We start from the raw sequence: 22,032 nt of genomic DNA, 5'->3' as shown, positions 1-22,032 counted from the left end.
GTAATCGATCAACAATGCGATACCGATAACCTTGTAGTCAAATATCGATTGACGGTTGAAAAATATAAAAAATTGGCGTCTTTTTATGCAAACCAAATGTACAAAAACTTGGACCTGAACACGCTTAGCGTGGATGACATCGTGGAGGAGTACAAGCTGCTGCACGATCGCCACCAGCAGCTGAAAGACCAGAGCGAAAAGGATGCGCAAAGGATTTATGAGCTCAAAAGGAGTCTGGACACTGCCCTCGCCGCTGAATCGTATTTGACCCAGGAACTGGAGCATCTGAGTAGCCAGCCGGTGGTCAGCGAATCTGGAGGAAATGGCCAGGAACTGGAGGAGTTGCGTCGAAAGTTCAAGATCCTGAAAGAGGAACAGGATATCCTGCAGCAAGACTACGACGCCAAGGTGGAGGAGACCAGATCACTGAAGGATAAGCTGACTGCCGCTGAAAAGGATCTGGCGGAAAAGTCCGCCTCCAGGTCAAATGAGCTCCACGATGACTTTTTGGCACGTTTGAATGCCCTAGAACTCGAAAACTGCGAGCTGATGCAAAAGCTGGCGGAGTATGAGGACTTGCGCGTCACAAACACCCTGGCGGTGGCTGAAAAAGAGGTAGAAATATTCCTCTAAACAACTAAATCATTTAAATACTATCCCAAATTCCCAGAAAACCATCGAATGTTTGCAAGATCGGGTAAGCTGCATGGAACAGAATCTGAACTGCAAGCGGGATGAACTGGAGGAGAAGCTGCAATTGCTGGAGAGCTGCCAGGAGCAACTGGTGGATGCCAATGCCAAGATAGCACTGCTTACCTCCGCCCCTGAAAACAATGGTATTAAAAAATAAGATGGTATCCCAAAATTAGTTTTTAAATACTATTTTTATAGACCGCAAGGGCAACTCTCTGTTCGCCGAGGTGGACGACCAAAGGCAAGCGATGAAGCAGATCCTGGCAGCGCAGAAAAAGAGCTATCTGGATATGAAGAAAACCTTCACGGACAGCCAATTTGAGATCAGACGTCTCAAGCGGGAAAACGTGGCCATGCACACGGAGCTGCAGGCCTGTAGCACAATCTTTTGCAGTGCGGACAAGACCTATCAAAGTGAGTAATCCATGTCCACTGGCCTGAAAAGAAGATTAATATGGAGGAGTTTTCGCCCAGATAAGCTGAATGAGCGCATCCGGCAGCTGATGTCTGCCAACGACAGCCTAGAGCGGCAGCTTAATCTCTCCCAGGAACGGCTGCGCCAGCTGGCCAGCGAGAAGTCGGTCACCTGGCTGGACTCGATGCTGGATTTCTGCAAGTATGAGTTGCCCCTCTTGGTCGACACCGCGCTGGCATCGCTCGGCAATAAGTTGCTGAGCCTCACCAGCTACGGCCTGTTCTTGCTGACCAGTTAGGTAGCCTCCCCCTAATTCCTAATCATCATCCCCATTTAGACGCGAAACGGACGAGCTGAAGGCGCAGCTGCACAGCATGCGCATCCAGAAGGCCGGACTGGAGGAACGGATGCGATGCGTTCAGCAGGAAATGGCACGGTATATCCACTCTGCCATTAATTTCCTTTTCAAAACTATATTTATTTATATTTTTAGCTGGCGCTTTGAGTCCCTAAAATCTCGCTGTGTGCTCATTGACCGCGAAAATCTGCTGACGGAGCATAAGATCGGTTTCAAGCCCATGCAGGCCATGGAGTTTAACATCAAGGAGGCAGAACTCAAAACAGCATTGCCCCGCATTGTCAGTGTAGCCGCACAATCTCCATCTTCATCAGCTCATCTACATACTCTAGAAACATCTTTGAAAGCGGCTGCGGAAACCACAAGCAAGTCTTTTTCAACTGCAACTGAAATTATTGTTCTTGATACGCCCTTAAAGCCTGCCGTTAAAGAAGAGGTAGTGCCTCTTAGCAAAGAATTAAAACCAGCACTAAAAGTCACATCCGTAAAAGTCGAACAGGAACTAGAGGTATCCGAAAGCAAGGCTTGTATAAAAAGAACACCTATTAAGACAATTATGGGTATTAAAATAAAACGCGAAATCGACTTAAACTTGGAACAGCAGGACGCGGTTGATATCAAAAAGGAGTTGGAAGCTCCAGAATTAATTCCCAAACCGCAGCTGAAAGGCACTCCAGTCAAAGCCAAAATCGATGGAGTAACACCTGAAATGAATATCCAAGAAGATGAAAGCGAAGAAACTGATCTGAATTCCGGGGAAACCCCAGCCAAACCTTTGATGAAGGGTACCCCAGTTAAGCAGCGACTGGGAGGGATAAAGGTGAAGTCCAACGAAGAATTGCTGGGAGCAAGACTGCCTGGCACAGTAACGCCTGCTAAACCGCAGCGCAAAGGCACTCCTGTGAAGCTCATAAAGCTGGAAACGGAAACTGAAGACAGCAGCGATGAGGCGGCCAAGGAATCTCCCATCAAGCCAGATGGGACTTTGAGCGTTGAAATCCTGGACAGTCCAACGCCACAAAAACCGCAGCGTAAAGGAACTCCTGTGCGGATTTCCGTAATCAAAGATTCGACCAACGAAAATATCCGCTCCATCCTCAGCAAAAAACGGCAAGTCTTCGCCGAAGACTCGCAAAAGGCGGTGAAGTTTAGCGCGAACGATCCCATTGTCCACAATTTGAGTCCCCTTGAGAGATGTCCAAATGGGGAAACTACCAAGGAAAATGACAAGCCAAAAGAAAGTGAAGATAGCCAGGACGTAAAACCCACAATTAAGAAACCAAACATTATTCGGCGTATTGTTGTGAGCTCTCGTAAACCAATTATGAAATGATTGCATGATTTCCAATGGAAATTTAAAATCGAATTTAGACTTATAAAAACTTAACAAATAAACAACGCAGGGCACAGCAAATCAGGATACAGAGACTTTATTCTTTACAATTACACTACGTACTAAAAAACTTAGCAATAAAAACAAATCAACGGTTTATTAATACAGTTGAACTTATATAAACTACACTAGATGTAACCAGCAAAGATACTGCTGTTGTGCGACCTTAAACTGTAAAAGAATAATCCATCCAGATTTCCAATATTTCTTTTGTTGACTAAAACGAGCTGATCTTTCTTGTTGCCCCATGAATGCCAATGTGTTCTCTATTCAAGTATTCAAAGACAACTGAAAGTTATTATTATAGTTATTAAGGAAATAACTATATGAAAGATGAATTCTACCTAGGATATATCTCTCAGTTCATCCAGTTTTGGCATCTCCTCCACAAATGACAGATGATCGTAAATGGGAGCCGTAGGGCCGGTATGTAGGGCCAGCACCTCATCCGCATCCCCGTTCTCATCCGCCTGCTCCTTGATCTCTGCGTACAGTTGATAGGGCAACTCAGCTGGTAAGGACTCGTAGGTGACATGGTGGGTCCTCGAGCAGGTGGATTCTCTGTGACCAGTGCAATTGCAAATGGAGGTACCTCCACTCACAGGAGTCTCGTATCCATCTGGCAATTCGGTTTCCACATCAACTGGGCTACTGGAACCGCCATTCGCAATGGGATAGCGCACTATGTCCACGTGATCCACAAACCTCGGCCCACTGGAAGATTTTTCGCCACCAAAACAGGGCAATCCCGAGGCGTAATAGGACAAGTGGAAGAGCCGCTCGCAATGGAGGTATAGATATAGCAAGAGGAAGAGGAATGCGATTCCCAGGGGCAACATAAACACGATTATCAAGGCTAAAGACCGCTGACTTCGGTGCAGTTCTACGGGGTTGCCGTAAAGGACAGTAAAACTGGAAACATTTCCATGTGGATGTGGCACGGGAATCGCAGAGTCTGTCCCATTGATCCTTACGTGCATGATTCTTCGCACCTTGGGCGGTTCTTCCGAGGGCGGCTCTTGCGGTGTGCAGCTCAGGCCATTTATATTGATGTGGGATATATACTTGGAGTACTGGAATAGTCTAAAGAGTTGAGGATGCATGTGCGAGAAATTCAGCATCCACTGGCAGCTCCAAGGATTGCCATCGATGGAAATTCGAAGCTGTGGGTTCCAGTACGGTACATCAGCATTTTCTGTATCCCGGAAACTCATCAATTCATTGGATCTCAGGTCAATGTGGTGAATGCTTGCTGGGGAAATCAAGCCCACTTGGAAGAGGGACAATGAATGGAAGTGGTTTTCCTGCAGGTGGAGACTACGAAGACTGGTGGTTCTATAGAACCAGGTGAAATTCAAGTGCTCCAATCTATTTCGGCTCAAGTCCAAGGTCAGTAGGGTGCTTGGTCCATTTTCAAAACGTATGTTGAACGAAGATATGGCATTGCCACTTAGATTTAGATACGTAATATCCAAATTGTGTGCTGGTTGCAAAGCAAATCCCTTCAGCTGGCAATTTGTGATGGTTACGTTTACCAGTTTCGCAACGCCTTCGGTCAAGTACAAAACTCCTGGTTGAATGGGCGTATCCTCGATTATCAGATCCGTTAAGTTTTCTGGTAAGATTCTAAGGAATTGGTCCTCAATCTTTTCTACATTTCGCAAACTAAGCCTTCTCAGCTCTGGCAGCTGATTTAGGATTTCATTGAACCTCAGGACCAAATCCCGTTCGTCCTGTATTATAAGTTCTTCCAAGTCAGAAGGGTTCTTAAAGTATTCTAGGTACCTTAGTGAGTTCTGTTGCAAGTGTAGTATCTTAAGATGTGGCAAGTCCTGGATAGTTTCTCCACTCAATGTGCCCAGCTCGTTGTTTCTAAAAGACACTGCGGTGAGGTTGGGGATCAGAGCTCCTCCACAGCTCAGTTTCAGGGTGGCATCGCCCACAAAACGTTGGATCTCGACACTTTCCAGATCCACACAATTGTCCAGGTACTCCAAGCCATAGCTCGAGATTCCCAAGGGCGGTGTCTGAAAGCCATCCAGCGAAACGTGCCTCTTTCCGGCCACTCTTTGGGCGCCCAAATCGAAGTAATTCATCCCCATGCTACTGTTCTCACTGCAATCTATAGCCAGAGGCAGCCCAAAATCGTTTTGACTCCTTTCCGACGAAGAGGTCTTATAGAGCGTTGCCCGAATGACGCAAGCCGGTGGCAACGATATTGATTCGTTGGCGGAAGACACCGCATCGCCAGCTGCCCGCACGTGTGACAAAATCAGCGATACGACGACGAGGAAGACGCACTGCGTCATCGCCACCGAAAAATGCGAGCTGCCCATCGAAGCGTGTCACCGAGAGACCGCTAAACTATCAAACTCATCCGTGTCCGACCACCTCGTGTGCGAAAATCAAACTGAGGCTAGTACAAATCGCCGAGCGACCCTCACATTGGAAAATTTATACGGAAAAGCCGAAACACCTTTGGCTTCATTTCAATATGATGCTCCCCGCTGGGCATCTTCGACCATTTGCTACCCTCTGCTCCCAGCTGGAGAGGTATGCTTTTGGCTGAGCTTGATAGATTAGGAAAAGCATATTAAAAGGTGAATGATCATTATGTATCGAATGTAGTTAGATTTCAAAGATAGATTTAGATTAACAATTTTAATGCTATATATGTATATAATTTATTAAAAATCCTATAGGAGGTACTATTTGTGCGCCAACTGGACCTGCGCAATTCAAGTTGTTTTAATATTAAAAATTATTTCTGAGAGAATCTTTGTTTATATTTAGACTGTTCTCTGTTCTCCGCAGAAGAATGCTTCCTATTCTCTGCGCAGTGCACATTTCTTTCTTTCTCTATTTTTTTCAGCTGTCATCGGCCCCAATTCCCCGCCCCCCTTAATTCCACAGACGCCTCCAAAAAAACCACCCGATTTCAAACACTTTTCGCACAGAATCACACTCCAAAGTGGGTGAGGCAAATGTTTACATATTCATCCTTATATACAGCAAACGATCGATGGAAAAACGTAGGCAAGTGAGTTTCCTAGAACTGCATTGTTTACATTGATATTTTAATTGGCCATTGCTGACTGCGTACTTTGGCTTGGAATGAGATCACAAAATTCCAAATTGGTCACAAATGTAGTAGAAAACAAGAGAAAAGGTCACCAACGATACAAACATAACCATGAAAGCACCATAGCCATTAAAAAGCAGTTCGCTTAGAACAGAACTATCCATTTTCATCCAAACTCGCAAACCTTATAGATCTGATTATATAGAACTTTTTGGCACTTACAAACCCTGCTAAGCTGCGATAGTCATTATTCTAGATAAAAACAATAAATTAAAAGATTGTACAAGTGCTGATAAGGCACATATGAAATCATCTCGTTTATACTCAGCATGTGTGTACATTTGAGTAATAGAAATGGAATGCAGCTCCCCAGTCAACTCAGTCGTTGTTTTCCTTCGAAGCTTAAGAAAGCACGGATTTGACAGAAGTATAGAGTATTCCATTTTGGAGCTATGATATTGTTCTGGGCGATCGTTCTTATATCGAGTGTGGATCGAACAAATGCTCGATGTCAAGAATCCGTGCACTTGGAACACGGTTCGACGGAAATTGTTAATGGATCTATTGTTTTCCATTGCGATCAAAGATACTTTCTACAAGGATCGAAGGTGTTCACCTGCGATCGCGGTATTCCTCGAGGGAAAAAACCATTTTGCGCCAGTAGGTGTACAAAATAAGAAAACAATTTAAATTATAAATTACTAGATGTTCTTTAAAGCTAGCTTACTTTTTAACAACTTTCAGAAAGCGGTTGCCAGGAATACGAACAAATACAGAACGGATTTGTTTTAAATGCGCCTATGAAAGCTAAAATCATTTGCTTGGATGGCTATGGGTTGGTTGGAAATCGCATTGCCTACTGCGATGGCGAGAAGTGGAGCACCCAGTTGGGATCCTGCGCATTTAGAGGCCAGGCATGGACTGCTTCCTGTGATTTCGAGAGCGAGGATATGTGCGGCTGGACGGCGGAACTGAGCTTCTTGGGCACTTGGAAACGTGTCAGCACGGTGGCCGACTTTCACTCAGAGAAAACGGGTCCCCAAAAGGATCACACGTTCCAAAACCAATCCGACGGACACTACATGCGCATGGAGACGGAGAGCGATGCTTTTGGAACCTACCACTTCCTATCGCCACTGTATCCCAAGGAGCTCAGTTTGAGTGCCGCCTGCTTCCAGTTTCACTACTTCATGTTCGGCAGTGGAGTGGGTAGCCTGCTGGTGTCCGTAAAACCCGTTTCGGTGACTATTGGAGACATATTTAAAACAAACCAGTGAGTTGCTTACTAATTATCTTATCTCGAATTTGTTTGCCTTATACAGCAATATGATTTTCTGGTCATTACAGGTTCGTCCAATTCGTGATGATTGGATCACAAGGCGCCAGGTGGCTGGAGTACACGATCGACATTAAACAGATGGATGAGGACTTCCAAGTGATCTTTACCGCCACGGATGCGAGGTCCCAATACGGAGATATTGCCATCGACGACGTGAAGCTGATGACAGCTGAGGAATGTGCCAGGAGGTCTACCTTCATCGAGCCACCAAGAAAACCAATAGAAGAATCGGATATCAAGGATTCACTGGGCTACCAAATGGCAGACTGCTCTGGTCGTTGTGGTCAGGTCTTTGTTCCGGGAAGGTACCTCAATGAAGGCTGTGGATGCCAAGAATCATGTCTGGTGAACGACGATTGTTGCCTAAATTATGTCAAGGAGTGCCATAAAGATCTGCTCACAGCTCCGTATAATGAAACCAAATTCTGGAGGCTTTGGAATCTTGGGAGCGGTGATAGTAGTGTGACTGTCGTACCTAAATAAGTTCCTATCCCAATACATTTAACCGAATCATTAAAAGTACTTTTAAAAATGAGTTTACATAATCATTAGAGTGAAATAATTGGTGTCTTGATAAAGCCCGATAATGTCCAGGCAACTTGATGGCACAGTCCAAGTGCTGGGAGCAGTACCTTCAAGTTGCCTGGACAGCTGATGAGCCCAATCTAGTGCCTAGGACTAGGCAGTCCAAGTACCCGTTTAGATCGTGGCCTTCAGCGTTCGGGGGGCTGCAAATCGACCGTTGCTGGTTCCCTGGGGCAGCTGATTGATCCTGATCAGACTGGGTCGATGGGAACCACCTGATGTCAAGTGAGCAATGCCAGCCGACCCACTGCCAACGATGCCCGTGCCACCCGGATTCGTCATGGAGTAGATGTGCCGCCGAAGAACCCTTATGTGCTTCTGCGAGACCTCGAAGTTGTGGACCAGGGTGTGGAGTTGCGTCTGGAGCTCAGCTATCAGACTATCTCGTTCCTGGATCAAACTGGACGTGGAGTTTTGGCTCCTACTCAGCTTCAGTTCGAGGTCGTAGATCTTCTTCTGCAGATCCCTGCGCTGCTTTTCGCTCTGCTCGCGATGGCGGGAAAGTTGCCTCTTGCTGCTCGCCTGGAGCTGCTCCAGCTGATCCTTCATGGTGGACAATTCCTGGGTCAGTTTCCGCTTCTCCGTCTTCAAGGCCGAGTTGTAGTTCTTGAAGATCTTCAGATCCCTTTCCGCCGCCTTCAGCCGGTTGATGGTGACCAGCTTTCGGCGGCCAAGTTCATCTATTTTGACCTTCAGCTGCATGGCTTCCTGTTGGAGGGCATGAAGTTTATCCGCCAGCAGACAATTTTCCCGCATTACCGTCTCGTACTTGGAGTGCTCGTCTCGCATCATCTTCGGCAAATGGGAGACACTTTTCAGCTTGTTGTCTATCTTGGATCGCAGACTGTCTATGTCATGGTAGATGCTCGACTCCAACTGCTTGTTATTCACGTGCAGCTTCTCGATCTCCTGCTTCTGGGTGCTCATGATGTCCTGGGCTTTCACACACCGTGTGTGGTAGTCCGATATTCTCTCCTGCTGCTGCCGAATGAGCGTTCGAAACTGGACCTGCTCGCTCTTCAGGCCCCTAATGGTGGTAAGGAGCTGGCTTAGGTCTCCAGAGTCCCTGTCCCTGTCTCTGTCTCTACCCCGATCCCGTTCATGCTTGTACTTCTGGTCCTGATTAAGGAAGGTTTTAGTTTATATATTCCATTTAGCTAATAGCTAATTCATACCTGTGAGGTGTTGATCACATCTTTCAGCACATTGTAGACATCCTTGAAGGAGGCTGGCTCCCTTTCCCGATCGTCCTGCTCCAAGGATCTCTTACTGCGCTTTACGTGGCGGTTTGCCAGTGTTTCCACAATACGGCTGTCAAAAACGCTGTTCACCTGTGATGGCAGCTCGTCCTTGTGCCGATGGTGATTCTGCTGATGTGTACTCCTTTCGGACGCGTATTTCTTTCTATCGATTTCGACGCAGGAACTCTGGGCCGACAGAACGGTCATGAAACTGGTATTGCTGCGCAGGATTTGGGGGCTCTTTCGTCTGATGGTCGTCTGCGAGGTGACACTGCTGGCAGAGCTATAAAATCCATCCGGATCCGGCTCACTTCCCAGATCCACTTGATGGGCTTGCTTTCTGCTGGACACGAACTGATCGTGCTTCTGCTGCATTTCGCACAGCTCGTAGTTGATTTTCATGTACTTCTCCTCGAGATCCTTGGTGCTTTCGTTGTAGTCCTTGAGCTCCTGCTTGTACTTGCACAGTTCCTCCTTCAGCTTGCTACCAAGGGCTTCCGAGTCCGGCAACCTCCTCTTCGAGCCCTGACCCCTTCTGTAATCTTCCGGCTCTCCATCACTCATGATTAGGTTGACCTCCTTACCTTCCCTGCTGTTCTTGGGTAATTTCGTAATACTGGGACTACAGTGCTCCCCGAAGTCCAAGCTGCTGGCACTTCTCGTATCGTGTACTTTGGAGTTCTGCCTGGAGAGACTGACATAGCTACTCTTTTCAATTTCATCTGCCTGATCTCCGTTCTTCTCGTCCAGCTCGAAGTCCAGTCCCATCGAGGTGTTACTAGATGATGTTCCTTTGCGATTCTGTGGACGGAATCGAAGTGATCGTTGTCTGGTGGCTAATGGTCGCCTGGATGGCTTTAACATCTACGAAAATTTAGCCTATTTGGTTAATGTTGCACTTGTGTAATTTTTTGCACTGTTTTTGGCGAACAGAGAATTTTTTTAAAAACCTTATGACACATTCAATTCCCAAAAATATTAATTTTACGTAGGACGTGACGAAAATTATTTGATAGAAAATTGGGCGTTACGCCTACTCAAATGGGATCTGCCTTCCGGAAAATATCGCTGTTCGAGGATTGATTATATCCTTAAGGTACCTAATGTTTAGATAATAATACACATATCCCATTAGAGTAATAATTTACATATTTACGTATATACCTATTGATTACCCTTTCCATTTCCCATTTCGCCGTAAAACATTTTCTTTTTATATACTATTTTTATATTAGTAAGTACAGAGGCAAAAATTCCATATGTTTCACAGCATATTTTCGTATAGATTTAAAAATATTTTTTAAGATATACCATTTCCTTTAAGTCGCACTGTGTTTTGATTTTGAACCAATTCAAGTAGCGGCAGTAGTAAATATAGTTGTTTGTCTCGCCGAATAGATGCCTCGATACACATTCCTCCCGCAGGACACTTTCTTTATCATCCTGGGAGCGAGGACTCCACCAATCCACCTCGACGAAGCAAGTCCTCGCTCCCAATCCAGTTCTCCGGGATCTTTCGTTCGATTCTCCCAAGTCGGAGCAGGCCATTCCAAATCTGTTGCCAACTGTCCAGGCCGAGTGTACGTGGATTTTTCAGTTCATTTTATTCGATCACGAGGACAACAACTTATTCGTCCCAAAACTAGTTTCGAAATTTTTTCAGAGTATGTGTTAAAATTTTCGCAGAATATACGTACCCTAAAATCGTTAGTTAATCTAGCCAAATATAAAAATCCAAAAAAAAATTTTAACCATACAATTTTTGGCCGAATCGATAAGTGAATCTAAATCGCAATGGCAGAGAACACGGAGTACACCGATGAGGGCGGCGAGTACGAGGACGATGAGAACCAGTATCTTGGTGAACAGCACATGATGGAGGAGGGGCCCGACGAGGACCTCTTCTCCAAGCTGGGCGAGTCCTCCGACGATCCCGAGCAGAAGCGCATGTACATGGAGTACCTGGCGCTGATCAAGGAGATCGACTGCCAGAATAAGATCATCCAGGACATCAAGAGCAACATCATGGACATGTGCGCCAAGCCCTGCAAGACCCGCAACGAACTGCGAGAGATCAAGCGGTTGAGGATCTGCATGGAGCAGGAGAACATCAAGCTGCACACCATGATGAACAGAGCGGTGCAGCTGCAGAACTTCGGCTCCCATCGGCACTACAAGGAGCTGGCCATGACCACCACCGTCGACGAGGACAACCTGTCGCCGTATATGTGTGGCATCGGTCCTTGTGCTCCAGCTGGCAGCGCCACGGATCCCTGTAGCGAAGAGCCCAGCTCGTGTGCCAGTGTTTGTGGAGGCGGCGGAGGCGGTGGAGGTCAACGGGACATGGCTGGTCAGGACGACAAGCTAATCTGCGCCCTGCAAAAGGCCATGCAGAAGATGAAGGGTGCCTGTCCGGAGGACAAGAAAATGATCGAAGAGATCGCCTGCGCTATCATGAGCTGCAAGAAGCAGCCCGTATGCATTCCGGGTCCCTGTCCACCACCACCCTGTCCGGGTCCTTGCCAAGGTCCTTGCCCGGAGAGCAGTAGCAGCAGCATTGCCCCATGTGCTCCTCCCTGTCCAGCTAAACGGAAGGCTCAAAAGGCTCCCTGCCCCCAGCCCCAACCCCAGCCACCGGGCAAGTGCGAGTCCTTGGAGAAACTGAAACGGCGCATCCAGTGCATGCAGAGCTCGGTGAAGAAGTTGCTCCAGGAGGTGAGCAATCGGGATGCGTCCGAACCCTGTGACGTCGACGACGATGACGATGAAGGAGAGGAGGACCCCTGCTCCAGGCCATGTCCTCCCAGGCCGCCGTGTCCCGAGGATCCTGACCCACTGGTCATCTGCGGCGGAAAGCGGAACACCAAGGCCGACAAGTACGAGAAGATGAAAGAGAACTATACAAGGCTGCTAACCGAGTTTCAGCGCAAGGACTGCCAGATGAAGGAGATGCAAAAGCGGATGAAGGGTATCTGTGGTCCCTGTCCATCGAAAGGGGGCGACGGGGATGCCGATGCCGCCGAGCTGAATCTACTTCGAGCACGGGTCAACGAGCTCAAGGAGGAGCAGCTGGAGTTCAAGTGCATCATGAAGGAGCAGTCGCAGCAGTTGGAGGACTATCGCAACAAGTACCTGCTGGCCCAGCAGAAGGTCGAGGAGCAGTGCGTCTCCTTAGAGAAGCTGAACATGAACAACAAACGCATCGAACAGCAGATCAACACGGAGGTCAAAGAGATTCGAGCTAAGTTCCAAGAGAAACTGAACGAGTTGCTGCACTTTCCCAAGCTCCTAGAGAATGAGCAGCTAAAGCTGGCCCAGGTTTGCAAGGAGAAGGACGAGATGCAAACGAAACTGGTGGTGGTCTGCAAGGAGCTCAAGGCCTGTAAGACGCAGATGGAGCAGCAGCCCAACGTCGATGTGCGACCTCAGCTGGCCCAGTGCCAAATGGAACTGACCCAGGCCAGGAATGAACTGGAGGAGCTTCTCCGACAGCGGGATCTCTTCTGCGAACAGCTCAAGTCCACCCAAGACGATCTGGACACTCTGCGAACCGAATCCGCCAAGATCATAGCCGGCACCAAGGAACGGGCCGAGCTGATCAAGTCCCAGCAGCAGGAACAGATTAATCGGCTTGAGAAGGAGTTGGCTCAGTGCCGAGCAACTGCCTCGCTGTCGGTCAACGATCGGGAGGCTGTCATCCGCGAGATGCAGGGCCAACTGAACACACTCTCCTACAGCTTCGATGCCGCCCAGAAGCAGATCAAAACGCTGCGCAATCACATCGCATATGTGTCCAACGAAAACTGCTTTCCCGTCAAGTGCTAAATGGGAAAAGATCCGGAACTATTTCGAATTCACAAGCATATTCAGCATAAGGTGTCTGTGAAAGAAAATGTAGCTTGCGTTCGAAAACCATTCACATAGCATATAAATCTTTTTGTAACAAAAATTTTAAATATTCTAATAAAAACATAAGTATTTTGGCAAATACCGGCGTTTCTTGCGTATCGTTGAAATATTTAACCTAATTCATTTTATAGATTAAGATTACAAAACTTATCTTGCTCAACGAAGAGATAGACTGCTTATCTGCATTTCAACAGTGTAGTACTTTGTATGATCCAGATTAAGTTAGTACAACTGAGGTTTTTGTTTTGGCGCTCCATAGGAAACAAATAGATATTGCTTTATTCTGGCATTTGAGAGGAACATCTACAAATGGTCGGTTTGTGTACGTTAATGAGGTGCGCTCCTTGCGGCAAATGGCACAATTGAAACAAATCTACAGGGATTTGACGGCCAGTCTCTTCATCTTGGGCGCATTCCTCTTGGCCTGGCGCTTCTGCTCCTTAGCCTCCCAACGGCGCTGTTTCTCTGGGTCCTCGTCGGCCAGAATGCGCTCCTTCTCCTGCTTACGCTTATCCTCGCGTCTCTGAGCGGCAGCCTCGGCGCGGGCGGCATGGGTGCTCTTCAAGAACTCCTCCTCCACGCGCTGACGGTTCTTGTCCGACTTGGCTTTGCCCTGGAATTGCCACAACAAATTAATCGTAAATCCAAACTAAATAAAATTGGCGTATATTACCTCCTTGGACATGCGATAGGTCTTTAGACGCTCCATCAAATAAAAGATCAACAATAACAACGGCTTAATGGTCTCCATTTCGGCGTGCTTCGGCAAATTGAAGCCGGCGAGAAGCACGGCCTTGGTTTCGGGCTGCTTGAGGGTGCCACCCTCTTCCTGCTGGATGGGCCCACTGAACTGGTCCGAGATGTGCAGGTAATCGATATAGCTTTGGTACTTGTTAAGTGCAGTGATAATACGTGACTCGAGGATGGCGGACGTGGCCTCCGGGATTTCGGAAAGCACGCCAAAGCCGGTGGGCACATTGTAGCGATCCTCCGGCTTGCCGACTAGACTACAGAACTTGCTCTGTTCGCAAGAAGGAGCAATGTTAAGTTAAGGCATGGTTACTCGTATTGCATTCTCTTACCAGATCCGTATACTCTTTGAAGACCTTGGTAATGGTCTTTTTGGTACCAACTGCAAATACGAATGCATCCATTACACCGCGTGTGAGTTCAATTTTGATGTGGGCCTGGTCCAGCTGTGGGCGCATTAGTCCCGCCACCAAGGAGACCAGATCCTGTCGCTTGATCATCTTCAACTCGACGAGCATGCCCTCGCAACAGGTCCTGCCGGAGCACCAGAGAGTATAAAGACTCTCGCTCTCCTTGATCAGTCCCGGATTCTCGTTCTCCGCCTTGCCATCGTCTCCGACCAGGGCGAAGTTCTCATCCAGCAGGGCTCTGTGGGTACTAAACCAAAGCTGCGCTAAGCGCGCGTTCTTGGCCTTTCCCGCAAAGAAGTTGGCGAAGTAGGCCAACAACCCTGCCACCATGAGCATCTCCATCCAGTAGGAGTCCCAGTGGGTGCGGAAGTGCAGAGGGATGTTTGGTATGTTCAGTTTGGGCTCAACCTTTTGGTCGATGGGCGGATCCTTGGAGTCTCCGCCATCGTAGCCCTCGAACTCTTCCTCGTCCTGGAAATAGGTTTCAGTCAATTGTAAGTTAAATAATTTCTTGTTACAACTTTGCTCTTTTGGTGAAACCGTGATCCCCTGAGTTCGAAGTTCAAGTTATGAATAAATCATGTGGGTTCCGACAAAGTTTATAAACTTTAACTCGTTTCTACGTTACATAATTCAATGACTATCTAACGATTACATACTTTTAGAAGTACTTCACACTAGAGAAGATATAAAGTAAGGGACGTCAAAAATCCCTGTCATCATGGTGAAAGTTGAAATACGAATTTATGTGTAAAAGCATTAAATGAAATGTTCCCAGTGAATCTTTATGCACGCTTATGACCAAGTATTTTGTGAGGGAAAGAAGGGAACACAAGGCCAACTATATGAAAGCCTAGTTACATTTCACTGAGCAAGTTCTTGACCAAAGTTCCTAACCCCATTTGACCCCTTTGCAACGAACAGCCGACTTTGTTTACCTGGAAGTGTTCGAACTCATCGTCATCCTCGACCAGGCCGTCCTCCTCGTCGCTCTCCTGGTTTTGTGCTTGCTTCCGCGGCTCCTTTGCAGGCGGATCGTCGCGGGACTCGCCGTGGCTGGATCCTGCTCCTCCGGAGAACGAGTCTGCATTCTTGGCCGCTGGCTCCGCGTAAAAGTTGCCGTCGTCAAATTCGGCAAAATCATCACTGTCGTCTTCCTCGAAGTCGCTCTCCGACTTGGTGCTGGCGAAGCAGATGAGCGCCAGGAGCAGGAAGGCAAATACTGGTCGCATCTTGGGAGTAGTACGATGGCGCAATTTAGTCGGTTCACTTAAGTTATAATTTATCTAAATGTCCTAAAACTTTTCACACTAATTAAGAAAAAAAACTAGGTTAAATGGTTAGTGTGGCAGTCGCATGTACGTTGGAAAATAAAACGCGTTAGTGACTTTTAGTTTGAATGTAATTCGGTATTCTTATTAAACGCTTATTAAATGTTTTCAAACTAATTCTTTTAATTTTAAATTAATAATTTCCATAAATATGAGGCACGGATATATCTAAATTTATGAAATGCATTAAAATTATATTTTAGTCGTCAGTATTTTCCTCTGCCTGCTCTGCTACCACACTGGTCACAACACGTTGCACTGCTCGAAACATATTTAGTTTTTTGCTAGTGCCACGATTTGAATTAAGAAATTGTTCTAAACAATTCAGAATATCATTGAGAACTAAGCAATGGTGAGCACAAGCCGGAAATCGCATTCCCCCGCCATTCGATGAGTCACCGAAACTGCCACGAGGACGAGCCGGCTGATGCAATTGGCCGCGGCATTTCTGCATTTGAAAGGAAATTAGCATTCTAATAGATTTACTTTTCACCTTAACAGGCCACAACCGAACGCAAGGGCACCTTTAAGGTGGAGTATCTACAGAAGATCGAGCGGGATGTGCAGCAGCGATGGGAGACGGAGCGCGTGCACGAATCGGATGCGCCGACGGCCCCAAAGAAGCGGCAGGCGGAGAAGTTCTTCGTGACCTTTCCGTTTCCTTACATGAACGGACGCCTCCACCTGGGCCACACCTTCTCGCTGTCGAAGGCAGAGTACTCTATGCGCTACCATCGCCTGAAGGGACGGCGCGTACTCTGGCCCTTCGGATTCCACTGCACCGGCATGCCCATCAAGGCTTGTGCGGACAAGTTAACGCGCGAACTGGAGCAGTTCGGCTTTCCACCACAGTTCCCCGAGACCGAGGATGTGGTCCCCGTTGCCGTTGAAGCCGCATCCGAGGTGCCCAAGGACAAGTCCAAGGGAAAGAAGAGCAAAGCGGTTGCCAAAACCGGCGCTGCCAAATACCAATGGCAAATCATGAAGAGCCTTGGACTGAAGGACGAGGAAATCAAGGACTTTGCCAATGCCGAGCACTGGCTTAACTACTTCCCACCGCTGGCGGTGCAGGATCTCAAGCGAATCGGCGTGCACGTGGACTGGAGGCGTACATTCATCACCACGGATGCCAATCCCTATTTCGACTCTTTCGTGCGCTGGCAGTTCAACCACCTGAAGGAGCGGGGCAAGATCATGTACGGCAAGCGGTATACCATATATTCGCCCAAGGATGGGCAGCCGTGCATGGACCACGATCGCTCCTCGGGCGAGGGAGTGGGTCCTCAGGAGTACACTCTCATCAAGATGAAGGTTCTGGAGACGCCCAAGGCTTTGAGGTAAGAATGAGATTTCTGTTTGAGGTGGTTTTTTTTAATTATAAAAGTTTTATTCCTAGCTCCATCAAGCAGCCAATTTTCATGGTGGCCGCCACTCTGCGTCCGGAGACCATGTACGGGCAGACCAACTGCTGGTTGCATCCGGACATCAAGTATATCGCCTGGCAGACAAGCAAGAACAACGAAGTGTGGGTGAGCACGCGTAGGGCTGCTAGAAATATGACTTACCAGGGATTCACTGCCGTGGAAGGGGAGATTAAGGTGTTGGCTGAGGTATCTGGTCAAGATCTACTGGGAGTTCCTCTTTCGGCACCTCTGACCACGCACAAGGTTGTCTACACCTTGCCCATGCTGAGTATCAAGGAGGATAAGGGAACTGGCGTGGTCACATCAGTCCCCTCCGATTCCCCCGATGATTACGCCGCTTTGGTGGATCTCCAAAAGAAGGAGGCGTTCCGCCAGAAGTATGGACTGACAGATGAAATGGTACTGCCATACGAGCCTATCCCCATCATCGAAGTGCCTACGCTGGGCAAACTGTGTGCCGTCCATGCCTATGAAACCCTTAAGATTCAATCGCAGAACGACAAGGACAAGCTGGCTGAAGCAAAGGAAATGTGTTATCTCAAGAGTAAGTAGTAGTAGAGGTCATCTAAGTTTCTGGTTCTAAATTACGTTCTCTACTTACAGGTTTCTATGACGGAGTAATGTTGGTGGGTACATATGCCGGCCGCAAGATTCAGGATGTGAAGAAGGATCTGCAGAAACGTTTGGTCGATGCCAACGAAGCGGATATTTATTACGAGCCGGAGAAGACCATTATGTCTCGTTCAGCTGACGAGTGCGTGGTAGCTCTATGTAACCAGTGGTACCTCAACTACGGTGAGCCTGAATGGCAGGCCCAGGCCACCAAGATTTTGCACGGCATGGAAACCTTCCATGAGGAGGCGCGCAATAATTTCGAAGCATGTTTGAACTGGCTGCACGAGTACGCTTGCTCCAGAACCTACGGCCTTGGAACAAAATTGCCTTGGGACGACAAGTGGTTGATTGAATCCCTCTCGGACTCAACCATATACATGGCCTTTTATACCGTGGCGCACCTGCTCCAGGGTGGCACTTTCCGCGGAGAGAAACCAGGACCTTTTGGTAGGTTGAATTGCTCCCACTAATGATTTGAAACATTTACAATTAAACATTCACAGGCATCAAACCGTCCGACATGACTGGCGAAATCTGGGACTATATTTTCTTTAAGGAAACGCCACTGCCAAAAAAGACGGCCATTAAACAGGAACATCTGGCAGTTCTGCGACGTGAGTTTGAGTACTGGTATCCAATGGATCTCCGTGTTTCTGGCAAAGATCTCATCCAGAACCACTTGACCTTCTGCCTTTACAATCACGCTGCCATTTGGCCTAATGATGAGAACAAGTGGCCCAAAGGAATGCGTGTCAATGGTCATCTCCTGCTGAATTCTGCCAAGATGTCCAAATCGGACGGAAACTTCCTAACTCTGACCGAAGCTGTGGACAAATTCTCTGCCGATGGCATGCGCCTTTGTTTGGCTGATGCCGGCGACAGTGTGGAGGATGCCAATTTCGTGGAGAGCACCGCGGATGCAGGCATCCTGCGTCTATACACTTTCATTGAGTGGGTGAAAGAGATGTTGGAAAACAGGAGCAGTCTGAGAAAAGGCACAGACAAAACCTTCAACGATCAAGTTTTCCTGAGTGAACTCAATTTAAAAACCCAGCAAACCGACGAGAATTACCGAAAGATGTTGTTCAAGGAGGCTCTAAGGAGTGGATTCTACGAACTGCAGTTGGCCAGGGACAAGTACAGGGAGCTGTGTGGCGCACATGGAATGCATGAAGATCTGGTGCTGGAGTTCATTCGCAGACAAGCTCTTTTGGTATCCCCTATTTGCCCTCATATGGCGGAGCATGTCTGGGGACTGCTAGGCAACAAGGAGTCCATTGTTCATGCTCGGTGGCCAGAAGTGGGAGCCATCAACGAAGTCGATATCCTGTGCTCGGAGTACCTCATGGAAGCCGCTCACTCGTTCCGTCTGAACCTCAAGAACTTGCTGCAAATCAAGGGCAAGGCCGGAAAAGATAAATCTGTGAATGTCCAGGCAGCGAAACCGAATCGAGGCCTCGTTTGGGTCGCCAAGACCTATCCTCCTTGGCAGTGCTGTGTCCTCGATACCATGAAGGAGTTGTTTAACAAATCGCAGGCCCTTCCAGATAACAAAGTCATCGCTGCTACACTGCAGCAAAAGGCCGAGTTAAAGAAGTTCATGAAACGAGTGATGCCCTTTGCCCAGATGATTCGCGAAAAGGTGGAGTCCGGCAAGGGTGTGGCTGCATTGGCCGTGACTTTGGAGTTCGACGAGCGTCAGGTGTTGATCAGCAATTTGGAGTACCTGAAGAACACACTGGATGTAAGTAGTTTCTATTGCTTGATGAGTTGCTCTCGAAGTAACGTTGGTTTATTTTCAGCTTGATGTCTTGGAAATTAAGTACACCGATGATCCTTCAGCGCCGGAGAAAACTCGTGAGGAAGTGCGTCCCGGCTCTCCCTTCATCAGCTTTTCAGTGACCCCAAATGTGAGCGTTGAGCTCACGAATCCTATCGAGCGTTCGTCGCTTTTCCAGGTCAACACTGTCATTTCCGAGGGAGATACGGTCCAATCTCTGCGAGAGAAACTCTCCAAGATTATTGGGCTTAAAACGGATGCGGCTACCCTTAAGATCTGGCGGTATGAGGATCCCGTTCTGGGACCCCGGAAAATTCCCATCTTTGAGGATTACAAAGCAGGAAAGTCTGTTCTCGGCGAGGGAAACTTCGTTCTGGATGTGGAGAACAAGAAAGTGAGCCTGGAGCAGGCAGGAAAACTCACTGAAGTGGGAAGGAATCTGATCTATGTGATGGATTAAGTCAAAAAGCATCACAAGCCCAACTAACTTATTCATAGAATGAAATTGAAATGTTGTAAAACACAAATAACGGCTATTAAAATGTACTGTGAGTTGCTTGTGCCCAATTTAACTTACGATAGCTTATGGTATACGATATATTCCTAAGTTAGCTGCTGAACCATTTAAGTTACCTTATGTGAGTCCGACTGAACTTGAAACATTTTACAATGACTATTTCATGGGGTATTACAAGTGACCCAATTAAACAATTGAATGCTAACTAAAAGATAACGACTTTATTCTGAAACATCGAGGAGACCAAGTGACTTTTTAAATGAGAGTGTGCCCAATGCCACCCCGAAATGAATGTGTTCCGAGCATTTTGTGTGTCACTTGGCGGATAAGCTGCACAGTGGTGGCCCAGCGGGTCTTCTACCCACTGGGTGGCTATCACTAATCCAAGAAAAGCATTCCTATATAAGGTTTTACTCTGCCTTAAGCCATTGAATACCTTCGGTTTTTGTTGAACAACCATGTTGGCCCTCCGCTTGTTTGTATTGCTGCAGTGCAGCCTGTTGGTTCTGGCTGGCGTTTGTTTAATACCACAGCCCGTTAAAAGGCAGCGATCGCTTGAGGATGTTATAAAGAATCCCTGGAAGCTATCACCCCGCCTGGATGGCCGCATTGTGGGTGGTCACCGCATCAACATCACCGATGCACCACATCAGGTTTCTCTGCAGACCTCGTCCCATATCTGCGGAGGTTCTATTATATCCGAAGAGTGGATATTGACTGCCGCCCATTGCACATAGTAAGTTAGCCGCTCAAGGAATCTTCTCTAGAAAGTATGCCAAAAATGATTCCTCCTGATTTCGTAGTGGTAAAACGGCAGATCGCCTGAAAGTACGCCTCGGAACCAGCGAATTCGCTCGCAGTGGCCAACTGCTGCGGGTGCAGAAGATCGTCCAGCACTCCCAGTTCAACTACACCAATGTGGATTACGATTTCTCGCTACTTCAGCTAGCTCATCCCATCAAGTTTGACGAGACCAAAAAGGCCGTCAAGCTGCCCGAGTCTCAGATGAAATTCATGGACGGGGAAGCCTGCTTTGTGAGTGGTTGGGGAAACACGCAGAACCTGCTGGAGTCCCGCGAGTGGCTGCGTCAGGTGGAGGTGCCTCTGGTCAATCAGGAGCTGTGCAGCGAGAAGTACAAGCAGTACGGCGGCGTCACCGAGCGAATGATCTGTGCTGGATTTCTGGAAGGCGGAAAGGATGCGTGCCAAGGGGATTCCGGCGGTCCGATGGTCAGTGAATCGGGCGAGCTGGTGGGCGTGGTTAGCTGGGGCTACGGTTGCGCTAAGCCCGACTATCCGGGTGTCTACTCAAGAGTGAGTTTCGCACGGGATTGGATCAAGGAGCACAGTGGTGTTTAGATTCCTATATCCTGCACATCAAACTTAGTTTGAAGTCAATTTATCCCTATGCGATTGCTTGAACTGGATGTATTTCAAAAACCCGCAATAAATAAATTATCGAACGATGCCAACCAATCTGCTTGAGCCATTTCATAATGCGGCGCCTCGATAGAAGGATGCGCACACGTTGCCAGCACGCAGCCAGCATTTCAAACACGCGACACTCCAGGATATCGCACACTTCGCCGGCGCATGTCGCGTTGTTGGAAATGAGTCTACTTGGCCACGTTAAGAAGATGTGTCGGGCTGCACGAGTCCTTGGCCGTTTGTGAGGGGTGGAGTGGGCATCGCATCTAATTGTTTTGCTTTTCAATGGGAGGCTTATCAGCCAACTGCCATCGTGGCTGTGCACCGTTCATGTGTTACATGCGGCGTATACGCAATTACTTGCATTACGTATACGTAGGGACAAGTTAGTGTGCATCATGAACAATCGGTTGGCGTGGCTTACTTTGCCGTTGAGCGGACTCCGCCATTGTTGTGTTTGCTTGGTGATAAATTAGCTTACAGAAATTAACATCAGGCGTTGCATAATGCAGATGTATGTACTTGCATAGCCTTGGCATTGGCCAAGTGATCGCACCACTTACGTAGCTTTAAATGGAAACTTTGCGCGGATCAGCTGAAGTGGTCTAGTGCTATGTTTTTACATTGGCACTTTCGTTTTTCTCCATTTACTTTACAGCAATGAATATATAACTTAAATATTAAATGCAAAAATTAATAAATTTATTAATTAATAATGAAATGTATTCAATGAATATCTGCTCCTTTATACTAAAAATATTA

At 47.5% G+C, this 22,032-nt stretch overlaps 8 protein-coding genes across 11 annotated transcripts; 5 read left to right on the top strand and 3 right to left on the bottom strand.

The window, feature by feature from the left end:
- The first annotated feature begins 34 nt into the window (after window positions 1-34).
- Window positions 35-2,956, top strand: LOC117135289 (protein Spindly). Its single transcript, XM_033295460.1, has 6 exons — window positions 35-615; window positions 671-836; window positions 892-1,107; window positions 1,168-1,309; window positions 1,446-1,544; window positions 1,602-2,956. The coding sequence occupies exons 1-6, from the start codon at window positions 97-99 to the stop codon at window positions 2,797-2,799; spliced, it is 2,340 nt and encodes a 779-aa protein (XP_033151351.1). The 5' UTR covers window positions 35-96; the 3' UTR covers window positions 2,800-2,956.
- A 91-nt stretch (window positions 2,957-3,047) lies between these two features.
- On the bottom strand, window positions 3,048-5,289 carry LOC117135292. Of its 2 annotated transcripts, none has more exons than XM_033295462.1 (2): window positions 3,204-5,289; window positions 3,048-3,147 (listed from the first exon to the last, which is right to left on the bottom strand). In XM_033295462.1, exon 1 carries the CDS (start codon window positions 5,193-5,195, stop codon window positions 3,204-3,206), a length of 1,992 nt encoding a protein of 663 aa, XP_033151353.1. In that variant the 5' UTR covers window positions 5,196-5,289; the 3' UTR covers window positions 3,048-3,147. The 2 variants fall into 2 exon arrangements, with proteins under 2 accessions (XP_033151353.1, XP_033151354.1); XM_033295463.1 differs by having other exon boundaries at window positions 3,048-3,125.
- A 343-nt stretch (window positions 5,290-5,632) lies between these two features.
- Window positions 5,633-7,824, top strand: LOC117135296 (MAM and LDL-receptor class A domain-containing protein 2). The gene is made up of 3 exons (XM_033295470.1): window positions 5,633-6,601; window positions 6,686-7,214; window positions 7,289-7,824. The coding sequence occupies exons 1-3, from the start codon at window positions 6,394-6,396 to the stop codon at window positions 7,761-7,763; spliced, it is 1,212 nt and encodes a 403-aa protein (XP_033151361.1). The 5' UTR covers window positions 5,633-6,393; the 3' UTR covers window positions 7,764-7,824.
- LOC117135293 (gamma-taxilin) lies at window positions 7,781-10,673 on the bottom strand. Of its 3 annotated transcripts, none has more exons than XM_033295467.1 (3): window positions 10,418-10,673; window positions 9,041-9,970; window positions 7,781-8,984 (listed from the first exon to the last, which is right to left on the bottom strand). In XM_033295467.1, the coding sequence occupies exons 1-3, from the start codon at window positions 10,652-10,654 to the stop codon at window positions 7,980-7,982; spliced, it is 2,172 nt and encodes a 723-aa protein (XP_033151358.1). In that variant the 5' UTR covers window positions 10,655-10,673; the 3' UTR covers window positions 7,781-7,979. The 3 variants fall into 3 exon arrangements, with proteins under 3 accessions (XP_033151358.1, XP_033151357.1, XP_033151356.1); XM_033295466.1 differs by lacking the exon at window positions 10,418-10,673 and having other exon boundaries at window positions 7,781-8,573; window positions 8,625-8,984; window positions 9,041-10,095; XM_033295465.1 differs by lacking the exon at window positions 10,418-10,673 and having other exon boundaries at window positions 9,041-10,095.
- A 38-nt stretch (window positions 10,674-10,711) lies between these two features.
- On the top strand, window positions 10,712-13,062 carry LOC117135291. The gene has a single exon (XM_033295461.1). The coding sequence runs from the start codon at window positions 10,901-10,903 to the stop codon at window positions 12,929-12,931; it is 2,031 nt and encodes a 676-aa protein (XP_033151352.1). The 5' UTR covers window positions 10,712-10,900; the 3' UTR covers window positions 12,932-13,062.
- Window positions 13,063-13,252: 190 nt separating this feature from the next.
- LOC117135294 (coiled-coil domain-containing protein 47) lies at window positions 13,253-15,520 on the bottom strand. Its single transcript, XM_033295468.1, has 4 exons — window positions 15,114-15,520; window positions 14,098-14,646; window positions 13,689-14,036; window positions 13,253-13,628 (listed from the first exon to the last, which is right to left on the bottom strand). The coding sequence occupies exons 1-4, from the start codon at window positions 15,405-15,407 to the stop codon at window positions 13,389-13,391; spliced, it is 1,431 nt and encodes a 476-aa protein (XP_033151359.1). The 5' UTR covers window positions 15,408-15,520; the 3' UTR covers window positions 13,253-13,388.
- A 215-nt stretch (window positions 15,521-15,735) lies between these two features.
- LOC117139168 (leucine--tRNA ligase, cytoplasmic) lies at window positions 15,736-19,897 on the top strand. Its single transcript, XM_033301332.1, has 6 exons — window positions 15,736-15,858; window positions 16,008-16,843; window positions 16,903-17,474; window positions 17,534-17,992; window positions 18,049-19,289; window positions 19,348-19,897. Exons 1-6 carry the CDS (start codon window positions 15,856-15,858, stop codon window positions 19,783-19,785), a joined length of 3,549 nt encoding a protein of 1,182 aa, XP_033157223.1. The 5' UTR covers window positions 15,736-15,855; the 3' UTR covers window positions 19,786-19,897.
- A 103-nt stretch (window positions 19,898-20,000) lies between these two features.
- Window positions 20,001-21,816, top strand: LOC117139177 (trypsin-1). Its single transcript, XM_033301345.1, has 2 exons — window positions 20,001-20,578; window positions 20,646-21,816. Exons 1-2 carry the CDS (start codon window positions 20,301-20,303, stop codon window positions 21,199-21,201), a joined length of 834 nt encoding a protein of 277 aa, XP_033157236.1. The 5' UTR covers window positions 20,001-20,300; the 3' UTR covers window positions 21,202-21,816.
- The last annotated feature ends 216 nt before the right edge of the window (window positions 21,817-22,032 follow it).

This window comes from Drosophila mauritiana, chromosome 2L, assembly GCF_004382145.1.
Source record: "Drosophila mauritiana strain mau12 chromosome 2L, ASM438214v1, whole genome shotgun sequence".
In the NCBI taxonomy this organism is placed as follows: Eukaryota; Metazoa; Arthropoda; class Insecta; order Diptera; family Drosophilidae; genus Drosophila; species Drosophila mauritiana.
This window is presented reverse-complemented; position numbering and strand designations above follow the sequence as displayed.